This window comes from Toxotes jaculatrix, chromosome 9 (assembly GCF_017976425.1).
Source record: "Toxotes jaculatrix isolate fToxJac2 chromosome 9, fToxJac2.pri, whole genome shotgun sequence".
Lineage (NCBI taxonomy): Eukaryota > Metazoa > Chordata > Actinopteri > Toxotidae > Toxotes > Toxotes jaculatrix.
This window is the reverse complement of record NC_054402.1, coordinates 29,202,041-29,223,924: the sequence shown is the minus strand read 5'-3', so window position 1 is coordinate 29,223,924 and position 21,884 is coordinate 29,202,041. Positions and strand designations below refer to the sequence as shown.

Below are 21,884 nucleotides of genomic sequence, written 5' to 3'. Positions count from 1 at the left end.
GCCCCCCATCTACCGTCTGCCTCCGCACCTTGTGTCCATGAAAAAATTCCAGCATGTTTCCACATGTACTGTGTACTAATGTCATAATGTATGATGTGACTGTGTGTAAATGTATGTATCGCAACTTGCAAATTAACTTTCAGGAAAGCATGTGGCGGCGCAAATATTTTGCTGCGGCCCGGCGGCTATACTCCTTAATTATTTTCGCCTGTACTTCTGTGCAAGTGACAATAAAGTTCTATCTATATCTATCTATCTACTCCCTGTCATCGTCTTCTGTGATGAGGCCGACGATGGCAGAGTCATCAGAGAACTTCTGCAGGCGGCAGTTGGTTGTCCTGTACATGAAGTCTGCCGTGTACAGGGTGAACAGGAAAGGAGCCAAGACTGTTCCCTGTGGAGCCCCTGTACAGCTGACCACCATGTCAGACTCGCAGTCCTTTGTCCTCACATACTGTGGGCGGCTGGTGAGGTAGTCCAGTATCCAGGCTGAGATGTGGTGATCCACTCCCGAGTGCTCCAGCTTGTCCCACAGGAGCAGTGGCTGCATGGTATTGAAGGCACTGGAGAAATCGAAGAACATGATCCTCACAGTGCTGCCGGCCTTCTCCAGGTGAGAGAGAGCTCTGTGCAGGGGGAAGATGACAGTGTCCTCCACTCCAATACCAGGCTGGTAGGCAAACTGCATAGGGTCCATCGACGGCCACACCAGGGGGTGGAGATGGGTGAGTACTAGTCGCTCCAGTGTCTTCATCAGGTGTGATGTAAGTGCCACAGGCCTATAGTTATTGAAGAGGTGTTTCGGGTGTGCTGTCTTAGGCACCGGTACCACACAGGATGTTTTCCACAGCTGTGGAACTCTTCCCAACTTCAGACTGAGATTGAAGACATGCCCTACAATCCCACAGAGCCGGTCTGCACAGGTGATTCCATCCAGACCCATAGCCTTCCTCGCGCTGATCCTTCTGAGCTCTCTTCTCACCTGGTCTGTAGAGAGGGACAGATTGGAACACGGGGACTGGGTGATTGAAGTCACGGGGGGGGGGGGCTGAGAGGGTTGGAATAGGAGTAGGGCACTGGGGGTGGTTGTGAGCTGGGTTCTGCAGGAGGGGGGGTGAGGCAGTGTCCTGGAGCTGCCGACAAGGGGGGCTGAAGCGGAGACAACTGGGGGGAGGGAGGGTTAGGTGACTGGTCAAACCTGTTGAAGAACAAGTTCAGGTCATTCACCCACTTCTGATCCCCCACAGTCTGAGAGTCTGGTTCCCTGTGCCCCGAGATGGTTTTAAGGCCCCTCCAGACTCCACAGATGTTGTTCCTCTGCAGCTGGTCCTCTATCTTCCTTTTGTAGCTGCTCTTCACTTCTCTGATCTTCCTCCTCAGCTCTCTCTGCACCTCTTTCAGTTGCTCCCTGTCGCCTGACCTAAAGGCCCTCTTCTTCTCCTTCAGGAGGGCCTTTACACCATACACTCCTGGTGGGTACAGTGTTGTCCACACAGAAATTAATGTAGTCCATTATGCAATGAGTCAGGCTGTCAATGGCCTCCCTGTGAGGATCACAGAGTTCATCCCACACAGTGGTTTCAAAGCAGTCCCTCAGAGCCTCCTCAGACTCAGGGGACCATCTTCTGACTGTGCGGGTCACAGCTGGTTGCCTGTGCACGAGTGGTTTGTACACAGGCAGGAGGTGCACCAGGTTGTGATCGGATCTGCCCAGGGGAGGAAGTGGTGATGATGAGTATGCCTCCTTGGTGTTGGCATAGAATAAGTCCAGTGTCCTATTTTCTCTGGCGTGACAGGTAACATACTGTGAGAAAGTGGTCAGAGTGGACGATGGAGACACATGGTTGACTACATGACTACAGATGGAAGAACCAGTCTGTATCTTCTCCTCCTAGCCTGGCGCCGAAGTCCAGCACAACTCCCCTGTCTCCTCCTTTCCAGTTCAGTTCGTCGGGTCTCTCCTGGGCCGCGATCTCCGGACACAAACATGGATGGCGAAAGCAATAAAAGAACAAAGACCAGGGCAAAAACTGCGACTTTGGTCCTCATTGTGCACTTAAGGTAAAGAGAAAAAGACCTAAAAAATAAAAACTATTAAAAACTAATAAGAGCTAAGAAGAAGGAAAAAGCTCAACGGTGAGCAGGAGCTGCTGTAACTTGCGGCCACTCAGGGGCAGCGCAAGCGAAAAGTGCATTTAGTTAATACACTGACTTTGATTAATGGTATTAAGTTTTCATTTTTTGGGATAGCTCTGTTTTTTTGTACCATTATTTTAAAAAGAATAATAAAACCTTTTTGTTTGTTTGACTAATGAAGTGGTTTCAGAGCACTGCTCAGAACTGTTATAGTATGTTTCTTAAGGTGCTCCTAATTTACAGCTTGAGTATGATTATGAATGACCTGTTTTATTAGTGCAATAGTAGTAAAAGCAGTAACTGCAGCTCTCCAGTGGAAGCTAAGCTAAACCTCCATATGAATATATAAACTGTATCAAGAACACAGTATTATATATAATACTATGTAATTCTTCTCTTTGTTCTCAAAACGGCCCCAGTTCTTCACAGCATGGATTTCGCAAGATGTTGGAAATATTTCTTTGAGCTTCTGCTCCATGTTGACATGACTCATCACATCATTCATTCTGCCATTCAATCAATGGACTTCTGATTAAGAGAGACGGCATCCATCCCACTATGGATGGTGCAGCTCTCATATCTAGAAATATGGCAGATTTTATTAGACAACCAAAGTCATGACAACCCAGAGTTGAGACCAGGAGGCACAGTTGCAGTCCTGCACGCTTCTCTGCAGTTTCTCTAGAGCTGTCACCCTCCCATGATTCTTACCATTCCTACCATTCCAACAATTCCCTTTATCCTATAGAGACTGTGTCTGCTCCCTGTCAACAAAAAGTGTATAAACCAAAAAATGCAAGAGGTGTTGTTCAAAAAAACCTAAAAAAAAAATTAATACTACAAAAGTATCTGAACCTAAAAACACCACAATTAGATGTGGGCTATTAAACATTAGATCTCTCTTGTCTAAATCTCTGTTAGTAAATGATTTGATAATGGATCAGAAGATTGATTTATTCTGCCTTACTGAGACCTGGCTGCAGGAGGAAGAGCATGTCAGTCTAAATGAGTCAACCCCTGCTAGTCATATTAATTATCACATTCATATCTTGATCACACACATATCTTCTTCTTTGTGGTGGTGTGTTGGGGAGCAGGAATCAGAACAAAGGATGCAAACAGACTAAATAAATTCATAAAAAAGGCCGAGTCAGTTGTTGGCACCAGCCTGGCTCCATTAGAGGTGGTGATGAGAGACAGAATGCTTGGAAAGATCAGAGCAATTTTGGACAATGTCTCTCACTGAATTTTACGTAAATTTTACTTAGATTAATCTCTCTATTTATAACTATACTGTGTTTGTTGTGTATGTGTGCTGCTGGGACAAACTAATTTCCCTCTGGGATTAATAGTTAGTTACCTATCTACCTATCTATCTATCTATCTATCTATCTATCTATCTATTCCTCAAGGCACAGGCCGAGGAGGAGGAGTGGCAGCAATCTACCACTCAAGTTTATTAATTAATCCTAGACCTAAGCCGAATTATAGCACATTTGAAAGCCTTATCCTCAGCCTCTCACATCCAAATTGGAAGACAGAAAAACCAGTCCTATTTGCTGTGGTGTATCGTCCACCTGCTGCTTACTCAGAGTTTGTGTCTGAATTCACTGAATTTTTATCTGATTTAGTGCTTAGTACGGATAAAGCAATTATAGTAGGCGACTTTAATATTCATGTTGATACCCACAATAACAGCCTCAAGACTGCATTCTATTCAGTATTAGACTCAATTGGCTTTTTACAAAATGTTAACAAACCAACTCACTGTTTTAATCACACCCTTGATCTTGTACTGACTTATGGCATAGAAGCTGAATATTTGACAGTATTCCCTCAGAACCCTGTTTTATCTGATCATTCTTTAGTAACATTTGAATTTACAATAATGAACTGCACAGCATCTGGGAAAAAAATGAACTACTGTAGATATTTGTCTGATAATGCTGTTACCAAATATAAGGAAGTTATTCCATCTTTATTATCTCCGTTGCCATGTGCCAGTTTTACAGAGGGCAATGGCCTAAACTTTACTCCAGCAGATATAGACTATCTAGTTGATAGTACTGCTGCTTCATTACGCTCAACCCTTGACTCTGTTGCCCCTTTGAAAAAGAAGGTCATTAATCAGAGGAAGCCAGCTCCATGGTATGATTCACAAATATGTACTTTAAAGCAGATATCACGAAAGCTGGAAAGGAAGTGGTTATCCACTAATTTAGAGGAATTCCGCCTAGCCTGGAAAGACAGCTTTATAACGTATAAAAAAGCCCTTCGTAAGGCAAGAACTGCCTATTACTCATCATTAATAGAGGAAAACAAGAACAACCCTAGGTTTCTTTTCAGCACTGTAGCCAGGCTGACAAAGAGCCATAGCTCTGTTGAACCATGCATCCCTCTAGCTCTCACTAGTGATGACTTTATGAGCTTCTTTAACAACAAAATAGTGGACATTAGAGATAGAATCCATCTTATCCTGCCTACACCTGTTAATGATGTAGTTAATGATGTGTCAAGAACAGCATCTTTAGAAACGTCTGCTAGTCCTGATTTGTTTTCAGATTTGATTTGAACGTAAATGTAAATCTTCAGACCCAGGCCACTGCTTCTCTAAGAGACACCCTGGTGCCTCTTAGAGAAGAGGCACCCTGGTGTTAAACCAGACAGGATGTTGACAAATGGGGAATGTAATCAGAAGATTCCTTTTGCTCAAAAAGACCTAAGATCTGCCTTTATGGATGTCTGGGTCCTAATCTGTTCAAGACAGGGAGCAACCAAAGGCTGATGTGATGTGTTTTCAATCTCTGTGGATTAATCTCTGTGGATTTATTACCTGATTCTCTTGTGAATTATCTTAACCTGCCTCTTCTAACCACCCTGCTCTCATCTCCTGCAGACTCCACCAGTTTCCCCTCCAGTGTCTCGACATCACTGCCTTAGCTGTTTCCGCCACGCCTCCCTGGAACCCCTCCTCTCTTCTGTCACCTCTTTTGTTTGATTAGAACTCTCTGAGAATAAACTGTTTTACAGCGTTCATAGTTTCTCCTCGTCTGCTTTTGGGTCCAGGCCTAGACTAACTGACTAACCCTAAAACTGACTTAATTAAATCAGTGGCTGAAGATTTCTAAAAATATGTGTCATCTGCGGATAACAGTTATCCAGATTCGTTTGCTGATGATTTGTTACAAGTCTGGACCTTTTGTTTCTTCAAAGCTGAAGTTTAAAATTCATCTGGAACTGTGGTCAGAGCAGGGTGGATACCATACATGGACTCATTTTCCAATACAAAATAGTTTACAGATATAATGAAAGAATGCTGACATAATTTTGATTTTAACTGAAAATATACAGATTATTCGGTTCGATTCCTCGACCAAGCACAATGGATACCCACAATGGATATGGGTGGTGGTGAAGGAGACACGTCCCCCCGCCTCTGCGACCATGGCCGTGGTGCCCCTGAGCAAGGCACCGATCTACTCCAGCTCCCCGGGCTCCTTCTGGGGAAGCCCCCTGCCACAGCGTCTCTAATGCATATGCATGCTTGTGTGTGTGTTTTGTTCACTTTGTGTGGGTAAAATGCAGAGAGTAATTTCCCCAGGAGGGATCAATAAAGTATAAACTTAAACTTAAACTAATTACAAAAAAAACCTCACTTAAAAAAATTCTGACTGTTAAAAAGGAGCCAGATGACATTTAATTTGACATTATAATGGGAATTTGTCATTTGAAGAGTAAAACAAAACTCCCATTTTCACTTTCTAAGATTTTAGAAAGGTTTCATTTTCATAGCAGGTTTACAATTATCACTTAGACGTTCCTTACATGACTACTGAGGAGAACCTCACCATTAATGTACCAGCATCACAGCAGTCTGAGCACATTCATGGGTAATATCTAATTTAACAGTGATTAAAGCATGGAAACTGTAGAACATTGTAGAGCTCAGTGTGGAGCAAAATAATACTGGTAACAAAACAGGAACACATAAAATGAGACACATTTCCATAAATCTGGTTCCCTAGAGCATGCCGGAGGGTTCCAAACACATCTACATCATTGCTACAATCACATGATTAGGACCCACCCAGTCAAATGAATGCTGATCATAGTTTCAACTCAGTTTGCCTTAAAGTGTAAAGACAAGATAACTTCATCCAGAATTAACAAATCAACCAAACTGCTTTCAAAGAATCAAATTAGCAGGATGAGAATGAATCTCAAACTTTTAGGATGATATCAGCATGTTAGCCTGAATAACTGGTCCCAGATGAATTCAATGAACGCAACGAGAAGCTCGTCATACATTGTGAGGCAGCCATGGATAACAGATCCTGTGTGAATCACCTATTTAAGTGAAATGATAAATGAAGGCTGATTAAAGGAGGTTGGGCCGGGTTTAATATAAATAGTTTATTCACATACAGGCATTGTTCCACTGCTCCAAGCATTTAACATTTTCTTCACCAGACAGCAGAGTGACACTGGGCCAGAAATCATAATGTGAACTGTGGTTCTGAAACGTCTGTTCTCAGTGCACTTAATTTCCACCTAAATACAAACAACTTGCTTTGTGCTGCCTAGGGTGAAGGGACCTTCAGTCTGTTTGTTCCTCTCTTCCCACCACTTACAGGGAAAGTGAATTTCAAGGTCATGAAAATACCAAACAGTTGGAGCACTGTGGAAACTGGCCATAGCACTTCCAGGAGACACTTCACCTATAAATCTACATATAGATTAAATTTCACCAATTACAAGGATCATGTAGTACAGTGGAAAGCTCTGGATAAAGCAAGACTGAACTTTGATTTCTAATTTTTAAGTCAACACAGACAGGATATTCTAAAAATACTTTTGGACTACTTGGATTATACCATAACAGCTACTGAGCCTGAATGTCAACAGATCCATCTCCAACTTTTTCCTCTGATGAAGACTGTGTCGAAGTAAAAGCTTGTACTTGGACTTGAATTGGAGCTGAATCTTACTAGATTTGATGTTTTTCTTTTTTTTTAGATTAATGATTTGGGGATAGATTAGAGTTGTTAATTTTGTTTCTGAACAAAATTCAGAGGAGCTTTTCAGCTTTTCAGCCTTACTGTCTGCAGATCCTCCTCTCAAGCTGCATACAGCCTAAACAAGTTGCACTAATCAGAGGTCTGAAAGGTAAAGCTTGGTCACTGATGAAGTCAGCAAAATATGCTTAAAAGCTCAGCTTAAAAAAAAAAAAAAAAAAAAAAAAAAAATCATTTTTGGTCCTTAAAATTGCAAAAACTTAAAAGTTCTGTGATTGAAACTTCTCCAATGTGTGAATTTTCTTTGATGTTCATAAAATTACACTGTGGCTGCCTGTGGTTTGGGTGGTCTCGTCAAATAACAGATGACAAGACATTACATTTCAATTAGACTTTATTGTACCATTAGAAATTGTATGTGTTTTATGAATCAGATTAATAATAGATTAATAATAGCATAAATAATCTTTAGCAGCAGCACTAATCCATTTTAAGAAAGCTTTGACAGTAACTGAAGGAAACCTCCCTTTCAAAGCTGCAAGTTAAGGACCTCCACCAGAGCTCCTTTTTCAGTCCACACTGACATGCCCTTCAGTTGGTGTATGGGGTGCTGTTTGTTGGACAGCAGATTGCTGATCTAAATAAGACACAGACACAGAGCAAAAACAGCCTGGGAGCTCTTAGTGGGCTTGGCAGAGTGAGCGAGCTTGCCGCTTTTCTCTCTCTCCCCTTGTCATTCTTCCTCTTGCTCTGCCAGTAATCCCTCACTGCTCAAGAAAAAATGCCTCTAAATTTAGCATCAGATCTATCATGCAGCAGGAAAAGCTGCAGCAAACTAGACAGCCAGCCAGAGAGAAAGTGAGTCTGCATATATGAGAGACAGGGAGAGAGAGGGTGGTGTGGATCATAGACAGAGGCTTTCTATCATACGTGCTGTTCAGGACCAATCAGAAGTCTTGGCTATGATTGACAGCCAGAGAGCAGCACTAAAGGTCTCTACAGACAAAGAGTGAGAGACAGACAGGACAGAAAGTTTTTGTACATCTTAGATGAAAGATACTGCGAGGGCTACTGCAGCCACACCCGTGCCCAAGACCCATATCTGGCATCAAGTTACACCACTTCTGATGCATGTGCCAAATTTTGTGTGTTTTCAAGCACCCCTAGGACCATAAGAATTCTAAGTAATTAGGGGGTGGTATAGAGCTGAAATCAAAAAACATGACTGCTAAAGACCTCAAAAAATGTGTTTGGAAAATGAAAATTATCACACATAAAATGGCTGACTTCATTTGTGGTGAAAAAAAATGTCTTACTTCCAGAACGATGAGAACAATAAGCCCACCAAACTTCATGAACATCAAAGCACTTTATCCCAGCATGACAGCTGTTATAGGGGGCTAAGAAGCCTGCTGGCCATACCCAATGATGATGACTGTCACACAGGACTTTCTTCCCCTTGCCAGCAGGTGGTGCTATGACTCCAGGACGGGACTTGTATCAAACATGTTACATTTGGGGCAGATAAGACAATTTATATTTGAGTTACAACTTCCTGTTGCATGCCAAGATCAAAATTACCACCACAGACACGCTGTTCAACCAAACCTAAAAAGCTTTCTGTATCAAGCCAGACCAGGATTTTTCCCTGACCTTAACTGACTGCTGTGACAGTCCAAACATAACCATAAAAAAGTTTAAGAAAGTCACTACAAGTAGATTTTACTGCAAGACTGATCATTTGGTGGAAAACAAACATGTTGTCTGTGAATGTTTTACTGATATGTAGACTGATATGTTAATAGATAATCCCCAGTTACTATACATTTCCTACAAACTGTATTTGCTGCTGCAAATTAGCTGTATATAAACATACTTTCTAAGGTATGAAATAGACCTTGGAGTCTTGTCTGTTACATCATGATTAGGGAGGAACCAAAGAGTTTAGCTGAAATTAACTTTCAAATCCAAGCAGAAACATACAAGGACATTTTAGTGTGGAGTTCCTCTTTAAACTGAGTATTTCTTATATTTACATGGTGTCTTCACACTGTAATACAGTGTGTTACAATGGTCAATGATCATTGTTAAACATGATTTTTTTGCTGTCCACACTATCCATGCCCATGATCTGTCCACTTCATCCATAGATTCCCTTCCCACTGCTAATAAGAGTTCATCAGCTTCCTGTCAAATGATCCATACCTACAGTCCCCTGGCCCCTCTATCCCACTCATCAAAGAGGGGTTTATGCTGGCCTGTCTGCTCACTCTGTTTGAAGCAGCAGATGAGGGTGTGTGTGGGCCATACAAGCACTGGGGCAGAGACTACATTTTCTTCCATGCAGAAAGAAAAAGACACCCGAAGCACTGCTTTCCACATGAGAAAAAGGGGGCTCTGTCTTTGTTCAAGCACATTTGTTCAGTGACTGGGTACTCATGGGCTTACCAAAGAACCCCCTTCCACTGGCTCTTGTGCTGCCCTGCTGGGTGCTGCATCAACACTGGAAAATCACTAGTATGTGACCCTGCAGAGGTACTGGGCTCGGTGAAGCAGTGAGGCAGGGCATGCTTTATGGAACACTTAACAGGACTGAGGATGACCACCTGCACTAGGCCTCTTTGAAAACATTCTTGGCATGGTCCAAGGAACAAAACAGGAACTGGTCCACTCAGTACTAAAGTTGAACGGATATTCAGTCATTTGCACGAAAATATTTTACACTATTGGTTGGTTTATCACTCCAGTGATCTTTACTTGTATCAGTTGCAGGAAACTGTGAAGCCAAGGTCACATTGCTGTAACAAAAGTACAAATCTTCATTTTTCATGACCTACAATTTACAGGCACAAACAAACAAACAACCTCTGCACCCTGTAGCTTTCATTTTCATTCCATTAATTATATTTTTGTGAGAGACAATGTCAACTGATCAACACAAAAATGTGAGACACTTTAACTGGAAGGGTAATTTTCATCTGTTCCCTGAAACCAGATGAAAGTCTAAAAATTAAATTGTATTTTATACAGAAAGCCACTATCTCATGTCTTAGTGCTCCATGTTTGATGTTCAGCTGAGGGCTCACATCTGTTGGTCGGGTGAACTAGCGTGCAAATGAACTGAGATTTCTGAAATGTTTTTGTGGGTGCAAAGGCTCAGAAGCAGCTGGTCTTTTGGAACAAGTGACCAGTCATTCTGGATGATGGCTTGACCTTTCAAAATCACCAATCAAATCTGCCGGATCAATATCAGATCTGGCAGATTAGACTGGTGAGATAGCTAAAAAAATTAATTTTATTATGGCATCTGGATCAGTCACATCTGGCTGATATCTGGTCCAGATGCCCTAACAAAATTCAGTTTTTTAGGTATTAGTTACCTTTATTAAGTAATAACAGGCCTGGCGATCTTTTCAGCACCACAGAGTTCCTGACCTCATGCTCCCTTACATAAAAATGATGCCTGTTAGTTCTTCAGTGGAATTCACCACAAAGCAAAGCTTGGGTCTCCCTGCGTGACACTGCTCACAAATTGCAGCTACGCAATAGAGTATAATTGTTCTGGTATTCAGAAACCTCCACTGACCACCTGGTGCTCTCAGAATTCTGAATTATTTTGTCTGTCTTTACATACATACAGTCGTCCTAGCCTAATAATGCTGACAGCACTATAGCTGAAACATACCAGTGGTAAATGGAATACAGTGAACATAAGAGTTGAGTTTTGTTGCACATCCAGTAACAAGCACAGCTGTAAGTGGAGTAATGTCTTTCACCTCATCGGCCTCTGTGCTCTGTTGTGTGTGTGTGTGTGTGTGTGTGTGTGTGTGTGTAGCTCAGACACAGAAAGAGAAAGTAGAGAAGACAGAGAGGAGAGGCAGCACTCTCAGCTATAAATTACACTAAAAACCTTTGTTCCAATCTGCTGATGTCACTCTTCAGGTCTCTTCTGGTACTGATAAAAGAACCAGCCTTAAATAACCCCTGAGCTCTTATTAATTTAGAACCAGTTCGAGTTCGAAGCAGCCCTATCCTCAGCAGCAACCTCTGCAATGACACATTCCGGTTTTGACATATAGGGACTTACTGTGCTATTTGGAAGTACATGTTACTCCATGGCCTACAGTATATCCACTCTATTGTGACAAATAAATAACAAATTGGATCTTGCCCCCCTGCTCCACACTAAATGACTGGAGGTAAAGGTAGCCCACCATTTGCTTAAAATTATTACTGGGCAAATGGCTTAACACAAAGCAAACAACCTGAGGCTATTGTAGCTGCTGTAAAGAACAGTCTGATTCAATGCCCTCATTCCTTTGAGACCTGTAGCCACATACACACTCTGGGGCAGTGAGGCATGTTTCATGAGTCTTTCGTTTTCCATCTTTTGGATTACAAAAAATGTTTGAATCACATGCAGATCACAGTCACAGCCTAAAAGTAGTCTGGAAAAACTATTTTAACATATTCCATGATTTTACAAAATAAGCTGGGTGGGGACCCTTAAAAATCCGAGGGATTACACTATTGATCCAAAACTGCTCTTTCTGTGTAAAGTGGTTTAGTAGAAACTTACCGTGGCAATTCTCAAATGCTGACAAATCAATTACCAGGTTCCAAATAACAGACATGATATTATGATAAATAATAGTGACGTCACATTTGATCAGGATAATTGTGAATGTGATTACAGCATGATCCTGTATCCCCGAAAGAAAGCTTCATGCAAGCAGGTACACAAACCCACAAAAAAGCACATACACAACTCCAATTTTTGTGTGAGGTACTCTAAATATCTTGACTTCAAAACCATCAGCTGTAAAGAGACCATGCAGCACAGAGCGCAGCAGTCAGAGCCCACCTGAGGCAGCTCTCCTGCAGACTGATCAGAAACCATACATATCCTCTCACTGCCTTCAGCACTGTGGACACTGTGACCCAAGGCAGAAAATAAGGCAGAAAATAATCATACTTGTTTTCTGCACTAATGAGTTTGCCCTCAAGTATCAGGTCTAGAAGACAACTGCAAGTCCTGTTTAACCTTCAGCCATCCTCCACCGTGCACTGCTCTGCAGCTCTCAGCTCCTTCACAGCTGCTGGCTGCACAACCTGTCTGCAGTTCGCCTTTATTGCTGTGCATGTCCTTGAGTCAGTTTCATGTTTATTCAAATATTGAATACAAATGCTTCCCTTCCTCACTTCCCAACATGGCTCACACAGGAGAGAAATTTCAAAGCTTTGTTGAGATCTGCCAAATACTGTGGCGCCATATAAGCATGTTGCACTGTTGCAACAATCACTAACAATGCTGCTCAAACTGCCAGCTTTGACTTAAACAAGTGTATTTCAAGCAGACAAAAAAAAACAACAACAGACCATTACTGGTCATCAATTCTACAGAAACATCCCACCTTCAAGAGAGTGTCTTCTCTGGCTTTAAGCGCCCTGGTTCTTCCAGTTCAAACTACAACCTCAACTACTGAAGTCAGAGCAACTTTTTCTGTGCGATAAATTGCATTCAACAATCAATCACACGGCACCCTGGGGGACAAAAACAAAACAAGCAAATTACTGGATGCACTCATGCAATGCACACAGTAATCATCTTTACCATCCCCTGTGTTTCAACTCGTGGGAATTGACCAAAAACTCTACATCTTGTGTGTGTCTTTTTATTAAGGGTCCAAGCCCGAGGGGACTGGGGGCCACACACGCAACGCACTGTGGAGTGCAGCGAACCCCATTGTAATCGTTTTACTTTTTTCTTTAAATTTTTCTGTTGGTAAAAGTGGTAAGGCAGCATACTACATAAAAATTCTGTTTGTGAAATTTTCATGGGAGGTATAGTATGGTGTACACACACACACACACACACACACACACACACACACAAGCACACACCAAAAATGACACAGGCCCACCAGCAGGTGACGCTATATTCAAGGCAAGTGTATTTTGGCTGGAAAACACAACCACATTATAATTCGCACACTCAAAAACCTTACATGCATGCGCTCCTCTACCTCTTAATTTTTTTAAAAATTCGTATGAAATTCAGTTCGCATCATCTAGGTTCATGACAGATGTAGCAGATTACAAAAAGTTTAAATTTCTACACATTTCACATTCTCACATTCCAAACTGCAAATAAATAAATAAATAAAATATATATGTATATATATCTAAACCGAAATACCAGACCACCTCATTCTGCTGATAGCAATGACAGTTTAAGAAAAGGTGACAATACACCTTTACACAGCATAAAGGAGAAAAGTCTCACCTTGGGCTGAGCACGTCTAGGAAAGGCAACTTTAGGGTCAATCTGAAACACAGAAAACATACACCCATAAGTCAGTGAACAAAGACACTAAGAACAATTCAAATACTGAAAAATAAACATGAAATTGCATTAGGAAAGCAATAGTCCTGAGGCAAAATGATAATATTTGCTTTCTTTATTTTCAGTCTGCTATTCCCACAGTCATTAAACTGTAAAGTTACACAGATGGGATTCACAGGAAATCCACACAGGTACTGTACATGATGCAAAAGCAAACAGCTTGTCAATTCCATATTGAACAACAGGTTGATGTACTGTCTTCTTTAGTCTTGTTTATTAAAACTATAGTGTGGCCATGAATCCTTCCCAGCTCACACTTTGTAAGGCTGACACACCAGCTGCTCTTTTGTTGTATGTATGAACAAAAATCTTAAGGATTATAATAGATTATTACGATTTCATTCCTGGTTGATGTGGTGACACCTGTAGTTGCTGACATACTATAGGTAGGTACTGACATACAGCTAGTGTGTTTTACTACTACACATCCCACAGACATTTCAACCACAGGGGGCAGAAAACACACTTTGAGCAGCCACAGAAGAAGAGCATCTGGCATTACTGTTTACAGAGCTGCCAAACAAACTGTGGGCTTAGAGGATTCATCACATCACATTGGTTAAATAAATGGATGATTTACTGGATAATAATTAGAGGTGTGCTGATTCCCACACACACTGCAGTGAGTCGGTCCCTGCCAAGCTTCATCTAACAGCTTACTGAGGATTTTCCTGCTTGTTCCATTCCTGTAGTATCTAACAGTGAGCCACTGATGAGAATGGCAGTGACTGTTTTGCTTGTTTTGGAGGCATATTTTTAATGAGCAATTACAGTTAGCGCTAATACACAGCATTTCCTGTAACAGTTTCACAGTAAAAGACTCTCTGTGGTTTGCCAATCAAACATTTTTATTGTAAAACAGTAGCACTAGGAAATGTCCGGCTCTAACAAAGCTGTAGAGTGATCAGTGCGAGATGAAATAATGCACATTAATGCTGGATTACAGGCTGTGCCATTTCCTTGTGTGTGCGCACCAATTTCAGTCCTACACGGGAACTTCTGTCTGTAGTACTGAAAACTACACTATATAGATTATTGAAGGTAAATCCATCAATGACTACTGCAGGAACATGCTGGTATTTTGATAACCTAAACCATGACCTCTTCCTAAACCTAACAGAGTAATTTTTGACACGCACAGCAAAAACTTCAGAAACATAGATTTCACTCAGAGATGAGAACTGAATGACTCCAACCTTCACTTTCACAAAAATTTGATTTTCTGCCCTCATCTGTGGTGTAAGCTCTGGCTGTGTGTGTGCTTTACCCACTTTTATGTTTAGTTAATCACCGTAATAACATCTACAGCTACTAGCAATTTAACCCTGCCCAATCACAGAATAATTCCACATCACGTCTAATCTCTTCTTAGGCTGTTTGGGTGGTGCACACACAAAGAGCTAATTAATGTGGTGTTTAACCTGCTCAATGAACTCATGGAAACAGAAGTCCTTTACAGCACAAGAAAAAGAAATACTGAGTCCCCCTGAAACAATAAACTTGTGTTTTCATGTTTGTTTGTGTACAGTGATCTTTAGAGGTGTTGTACTGTATCTGTATGAGTAGATGTGTACTGAACTCTGAACAGAGCCAGGTAGCTGTTTCCACATGCTTGTTTATGCTAAACTAAGCTAACCACATAACACTATTTTTGACATTGATTAATTTACTGCAGAAGGAGCAGAGCTGCTCTCATCTGCTATCAGCAATCATCTCCACTACCAGAGTAAAAAGGTCCTTCTCTCTACATACACTCAAAGTTAAAATGTTAACCTGTAAAATGTTTCCAATGTCAGCGACCAAGTGTTCCTCAGCCATATCCAAATCACTAGTGATGTTTTAATCACAAAAGCTGACAGTAAATCTGATTACAAATCAACTAAATAACTAACTAAATTTCTTTGATAGTAGAGTGATATTCTGGGATGTAGTCACCAGTCCAATATTAGAAAAATCAAAGACCCTGCAATGGTATTCAATAAAGCTGAGGATACATATGGTCCAAATACATGCCATGCTAATGAGGACCACTGCTTTCTGTCCATCACACTTTACAGCATTATATGAGCAGCTGACTGATACCAACAGCACAGCAGCAGCCTGCTCATTCCATTCATGAAGAGAGTGAGAACACAACAGCTGAGGGCACCTCACTCACATTTCATCACACTCCAGACTTAGAAAGAAAAGATGAAAACATGGCCAAAATACTCACTGCTCATAAGCTGACAGCTTTCCATTTAAAATCATATAGCAGGATACTTTAAACACTACTTATACTTTAATCAGTACTCAGGATATATTAAACAGCAACACTGACTTCTGAATTATGTTGTGATACCAGTTACCATTTCATTCATGATACATTTACCCTACACAGAGTAACATGGTTTACAGAGAGAGAAAGTCAGAAGTAATAGGCTTTAGTTTCAAAAAGAAGAAATGATGGTACTGGTCCCTCATTCATTTCTCTTAATTGCACTTAACAAAGGAGTTAAAAGATGTTTATGCATGTAGCGTGCTGCCTCCTTAAACATCACGCTAAAAAAACTCTTCCTTTGTATCATTTTTGGTTTACTTTTTATTTAACTTGCCTAAAAAAATCTCTTTATAAAGAGTGTTGTTGCCAAGATGGGCACAATGATACTGAGTTACAGACAACAGAAACAGAAATGAAACCACAAAATAAGAATGAAACCGGAAAGAACTTCATTAGAGATTATAAGGTTGTTTCTAAGATTGCATCTGATTACAAAACATTCCAGGCAGAATCAGTGAAGTTTTCTTTAGAGCAGAATTAGTTTTAGTCAACAAAAAGACTGTCATTAGTGTCAGTAGACATGATGGACTAAATGCTGCTTCAGAGGCTTTGCCATATGATACAAGTAACACTGAAGGGAATCAAAGAGATTCAGAGTGTGCACATCCAAAGCTGTGAGCAGCTGCTCTGATAAAGGAAGAAATTAGACCTAACAGAGGAGGTGCGTGTACACTGGAATAGTCTTTACTAGCAAACATCGCTGAAATATGTTCTGATTGCTTTCTCAGACTACATCCACTCTTCTTCTGCTGTTCACAGTACAAACAATAAGTAGTAATGTATTCATCTGGTACATCCTGGTGATGCAGTGAACAGGGATAAAGACCATGGGATTTCCCCGTTCATTCCTAGTCACATTTATCTCTGCCTCTGCACTTCTTCTCCCTCTCTACCATCAAGAAATAGTTTCCAGAGTCACACATAAGAGCTTCAAACAAACATTCTCCAAAACCTAGGTCTTCCCTGTTACACCACATCAGGGTATCAATTTTATTCAGTCCATTCCACAAACAGAAAATTACATTACACATTCGGGGAAAAAATCTTATTCTTAATTTTCTTTTTTCATATCATTAGCATTTTCACACACTCAAAGCAGTTTTGTGACATAAAAAATAACCCTATTTACCAGTTTATGTCACTGTACCTGTTACAGTAACATTAAACAATTAACCGTCTATAAGTTGGTCAAATTTTTATGCTTGCTAAACATTACCTGCTAAAATCCCACTCATAATGGTGTCCTCAGTAATCTTGGATGAGGGGGAATCCCGGGGTGGAGAATTTGAAGGAGGCTCTGTAACATTAAGTGGACTGGGATGCTGAGAGGAAGATGGCTGTGGTCCCTTCTTCTTGCAGCTGAACACAGAGCAATTTTCTGCCAAGTGTTTCATCAAATTGGTTGTGTTGCTGGTCTTGGTAGCAAAGTCCTTTTGCATCATGTTCAACTGACATTAACTCTGATAAAACAGAGCCACACTACTGATCTCTTAGGCCCAATCCAATTGGCCCCCCAGCCAAGGCCTAAACCCTGAAACCTCACAGACTTAATTGATGTCACCTGGTAAGTGATTGAGTACGAGAGGCTGCAAGGGTTCGAAATGGTATGAATAGCAATGGGACACTTTGAAACATATCACTTTACCATAACTGAAATATGTATAGTTTGGGTTTAGATCTTTTTATTTTGGTTATTGTTTTTTTTACTTTCTTCATGGAAAAGACACTTAAGCGATCAACTGCCTGATTTGAACGTCCTCCGGGTTTTTGCCTTGGACAAGAGATAATTGTGAAATAATCAATTTACTTTTTTGTCAAAACAGAATTATTAAGAATCATCATTGAGCATAATTTAAAATGCTTGTTACCCTTTTTTTTCTAACACTTCCGGGCAAAACATTTGCAAGAGAGCTGCGAGCCCTCACAGATTTAGTGGGAACACGCCTCAAAGTCTGTGAGGCCGTGAGTGTGGACACTGGGTTTGGGCCTGAGACATGTTTACACCTACTACGCAGAGCACACTGTAGTCAAGTATTTCAAAATACAAAACACACACACACACAATCCCCATCTCTCTGTGAAATGTAGAGTTTTTCCTGCGTGCCTCTATGACTGACGCTGATGAGATTTACTCCTTAGGTACCGAAATTTAGCACCAAATGACGAAGCAATTTCCAATCCGCAATAGTATCAAATTATTTCGCCATAATTATTTGCTGCCCACCAGTCTCTCTGGCTCTGAGTTTGGCTCTGTGAAAAACTGTGACACTGTTTAAAAGCATTCAAAAATCTGTTTATTTCATGTAAATAAACCTGAGAAGCAGTTTAAGGGAATGTGTAAAGGCTTTAGTATCATTCACAGAGATGAACAAGATCAAGCAGTCACCTCCAGCACAAACCAAGACTCCGTAATGAGCCCACATATGCTCTATTTCACCCTGCACTTACACACATCTCACTGGTATCATTCACCCCTGCTCCCACCACCACAAACATCTACTGTACTCCAATCCATAAAGTGCAAAAAACATATTGTGAATTACTGTAAAGCAGTTTTTCCTTTTCAGTGCCAGTGTGACACACAACTGATTCAGTCAGTATTACCCTCACCTTTTAACACTGTACAATACAGTACAACATTTACATCTCCCATCTTAGAAATGTGTATCTGACTACACCTTTAGAGAGTAAAACATTTAAACATTAGAGACAATGACAACATACATGGAGTGTTTTCCAACAAAAATCAGTGATGATAAAATAACAAAGGAAAAACAAAAAAGGAAGAAAAAGAAACTATAATTTCACGCTTAAAATTTGAATTGTATTAGAGGCTTCATTATACTCTACAGAGAGGGTAGCAGTTCTAACTGATCATACACCGATACTGGGCACTCATCAGCCAACATATATTCTGATACTGATATACTGTATATGATACAGGCATGAAACCTTTTATTTTTGACAGAAATAAATAAAATGACTGAAGGAAATAATTCTTTATTAATAGGTTATCTTAGTTACATCTATTCAAATCCTGGAATACTGAGCAGATTTCAGCTGATTTAGCTCAGATGTGAAAAGGCTGATGTTTGTTCAGAAAAACAAAAAGATTTATTTTCCAAAACAGTTTAAAAATCTGAGAAAAAAAAATTATATAAGAAATAAAACATTCCTGTACAATGTTACAAGCTATTAAAGTCTGGCATCCCACACAAAACTATGGAAACACAGTGGAAAATAAGAATTACCTGCATTAAATGAGTGCACAGAACAGTGATATGATTTTGAAGACATTTGTGTCTCAGTGGTGAACCAACAGATGACTGACAACACAGCAGCCTCTCCAGTCTGCTATGATGGTAGCCAGACATGCAGAGAGAAGAAGACTGTAACAGTGAAGACCAAGAAAAAAATGTCTCAAGACTGACACCGAATTAAAGCACCACACTTTAGTTTGATTTCCTGTAAAGAAAAACCTGAAGAAAATTACCTTAACTGCAAAAACACAAACGAAACCAAAACCCAGTAAGATTTGCAGTTCCATTCAGCAATCAAACAGCTGGATAAAGTGAGTGTCTGCGGTTCCCTCTGTGCTCTGTCAGGATTCTCAGAGACCAAGCTCTGCTACCATCAGGTGTTTATGAATGTAATCCACAAGATTGACAGAAAGAATAAAACACATCACTGTCTCTCATGCAATTAGAATAAAAAGGTGAACGTACCATTTTAGAGTCTAACTCATGGTGCGGCTGTGCTAAGACTTTATCTACGCTGGCAGCATCTGCAAAAGTGATGAAGCCAAAGCCCCTGTGGAGAAACAGCACAAAAGCATATAACAAACATATTATTTCTAATATAATATTTTCAATAAAGTCTCAGTTTTCATTTTCCACATTACAGAGAGCTTCTTTACTGTTACATGATTAATGTTGTAATCCACACTGTGATTTATACCTGCCTCATGTAAATGTATTAAACTTTTTTTTACTTTTCTATGTCCACATATTACTTAACAGATTCTTTATTTCATGTTAGTCTTGTTATTTAAAGAGCATTGTGAATATGAATATTATCTCTATACTAACTAAATTTCACTAAATGCACTTATTTGCAATTGCCTTTAAATTTCTTTTCACTTTGATTTTAAACACAATGACCTTTTTCTAAATACATAAGGCTATAATAAAGAACAGAAATGGCAGTGGAGGGAATATTCTCTATATATCCATGGTCAATGTGAAACTGCATTACCCCCTCATTCAGCAGGATGTCCAGTTAATAGGCTACACGGTACTAATATGACTCAAGAAAGCTGTTTATTTACCTGGAACGCTTTGTTGTTGGGTCTCTCATCACCATACATTCTCTGATTTCCCCGAATTTACTAAAATAATCTCTAAGGCTGTCTGTGGAAAAAAAAAAACAGAGACAGAGAGGGTTACAATGTTTTATTTGTTAGTTAAATAAAAGGATGTGTGAGTGTTGTCGGCAGTGAATGTCACTGTGTTACACCGGGGTCGAATGGAGGACACACGCACACAGCTGTAGACCCTTTACTCACCTGGTGAAGTTTGCCAGCTGAGGCCACCGATAAACATTTTCCTGCCAAGGAAAAAGGTAACAGAAGTCAATCCAGGTTTTACATCGGCCATTTTGATGAATAGCTAACTACTTGACTGGCTGAAGAGAAGTAAAAGGCTGGGGACAAAAATAGAGGCAATGCAACGGCGAGGCAGCCTGACAGCAAGCAGCAGCCCCGAAACGCTCCCTTTTCGCGGTGGACCAAGTGTCACGCCAAATCCTATTCAAAACATCTGGCAGTTAAAATCTACTGGCTTCTTGGAAAAAGTACACACCGGCTAAAACAAAACTCAGGTTGTTAACTGTTGGTACGAACACAGTCTTTAATTCGGCATACATGTGATAAACCATCCTGAACTAATAACAGCTTAGTTCAACTTTTAAAATTGATTCGGCCGGAACAGAATACTCGCCCTTCTCCATCAGAAAACAGCTTAGTGGAGGGTAAGGACCAGTGTGAACCAAACGCAGTATTTTCTGTTTATTTAGATTAAGTGCGGCTGAGCGGAGAAAACAGTAAGCCGATTTACCACGAACAGCTTTAAATATATGGAAGGTCTTAATCACTCTTTTTAAACCCGTGTATTTTGCAGGCAAGTACGGCAGCATGTAACTCCAAGATTTCTAAGCGAAGTTTGGCATATGTTCTTTCCATACGCGTAATACTGGCACATACCGGACCCAGCCAGGCTGCAAAAAGGGGGCAGGCCCGTTTCAAAATATAACCAAACAGAAGTCCGGACCCAGAAGGTAAGGGAACTGGCAACGTGAAGTCAATCTGAAAACATTCAGCTTAAAAACAACTAATCACGTGTGTCAAACGCAGTGTTTAAAGTGACGGGCTCACCCCGGGTCGTGCTGCAGATCAGTCGAGCTTCCAGACGTAGCTTGGCTCCCTTCTCCTTCCATATTTGACCCAGCTATAGGTAGCGACAAACAGATAAACACAGACGGTCGACAAACGGAGCGGAGCTACAGTGTCAGCCAGACGGGAATGCAGCGTTCCGTCACACGTGGGATCAGTTCGGTCTGTGGTCCCTCCCCCACCGTCACTGACCAACCACACTGACGTCAGCTGTCCACAACCCGCCCACAAGAACTGCTAATAGAACTGTGCGTTCTGTCAGAGTTTGAGTTACAGTTGGAGACAAAAGTATTGGCACCCCTGTCAGTTTGACATGTTTTGCATAAAGCAAGGGTTTAATGCAATTTTTTATTGAAGCAAACTAAATGAACATTTCAAAACAATGATGTGATCAACAAACAACAAGAAATTATTTTGCAGTCTGACAGAAATTTTACAAAAATGTAATTGGTCGGTGACAAAAGTATTGGCACCTTTTATATTTTGTTAACTTTTCAAGACTGAATCATGCAGACAGGTGTGAAAGGGTTGTTAAGTGTTGACACACCTGTCGGTAGT

General features: G+C 40.7%; 1 protein-coding gene across 3 annotated transcripts in view; it reads right to left on the bottom strand.

Annotated features, from left to right (window-relative positions):
• Positions 1 to 21,468, bottom strand: part of LOC121186959 (RNA-binding protein Musashi homolog 2-like) — a 131,421-nt gene extending 109,953 nt beyond the window's left edge. For 2 of the 3 annotated variants that reach the window (XM_041045912.1, XM_041045914.1), the window contains exons 1-5: positions 21,309 to 21,468; positions 20,442 to 20,482; positions 20,205 to 20,286; positions 19,603 to 19,687; positions 13,438 to 13,479 (exon numbers count right to left, since the gene is read on the bottom strand). In XM_041045912.1, the coding sequence (XP_040901846.1) occupies positions 13,438 to 13,479; positions 19,603 to 19,687; positions 20,205 to 20,286; positions 20,442 to 20,482; positions 21,309 to 21,370 (312 nt within the window). In that variant the 5' untranslated portion in view covers positions 21,371 to 21,468. Of the gene's footprint in view, positions 1 to 13,437; positions 13,480 to 16,667; positions 19,267 to 19,602; positions 19,688 to 20,204; positions 20,287 to 20,441; positions 20,483 to 21,308 lie in introns of those variants that run through there. The other variant, XM_041045913.1, reaches the window with a different exon arrangement.
• Between the last annotated feature and the right edge of the window lie 416 nt (positions 21,469 to 21,884).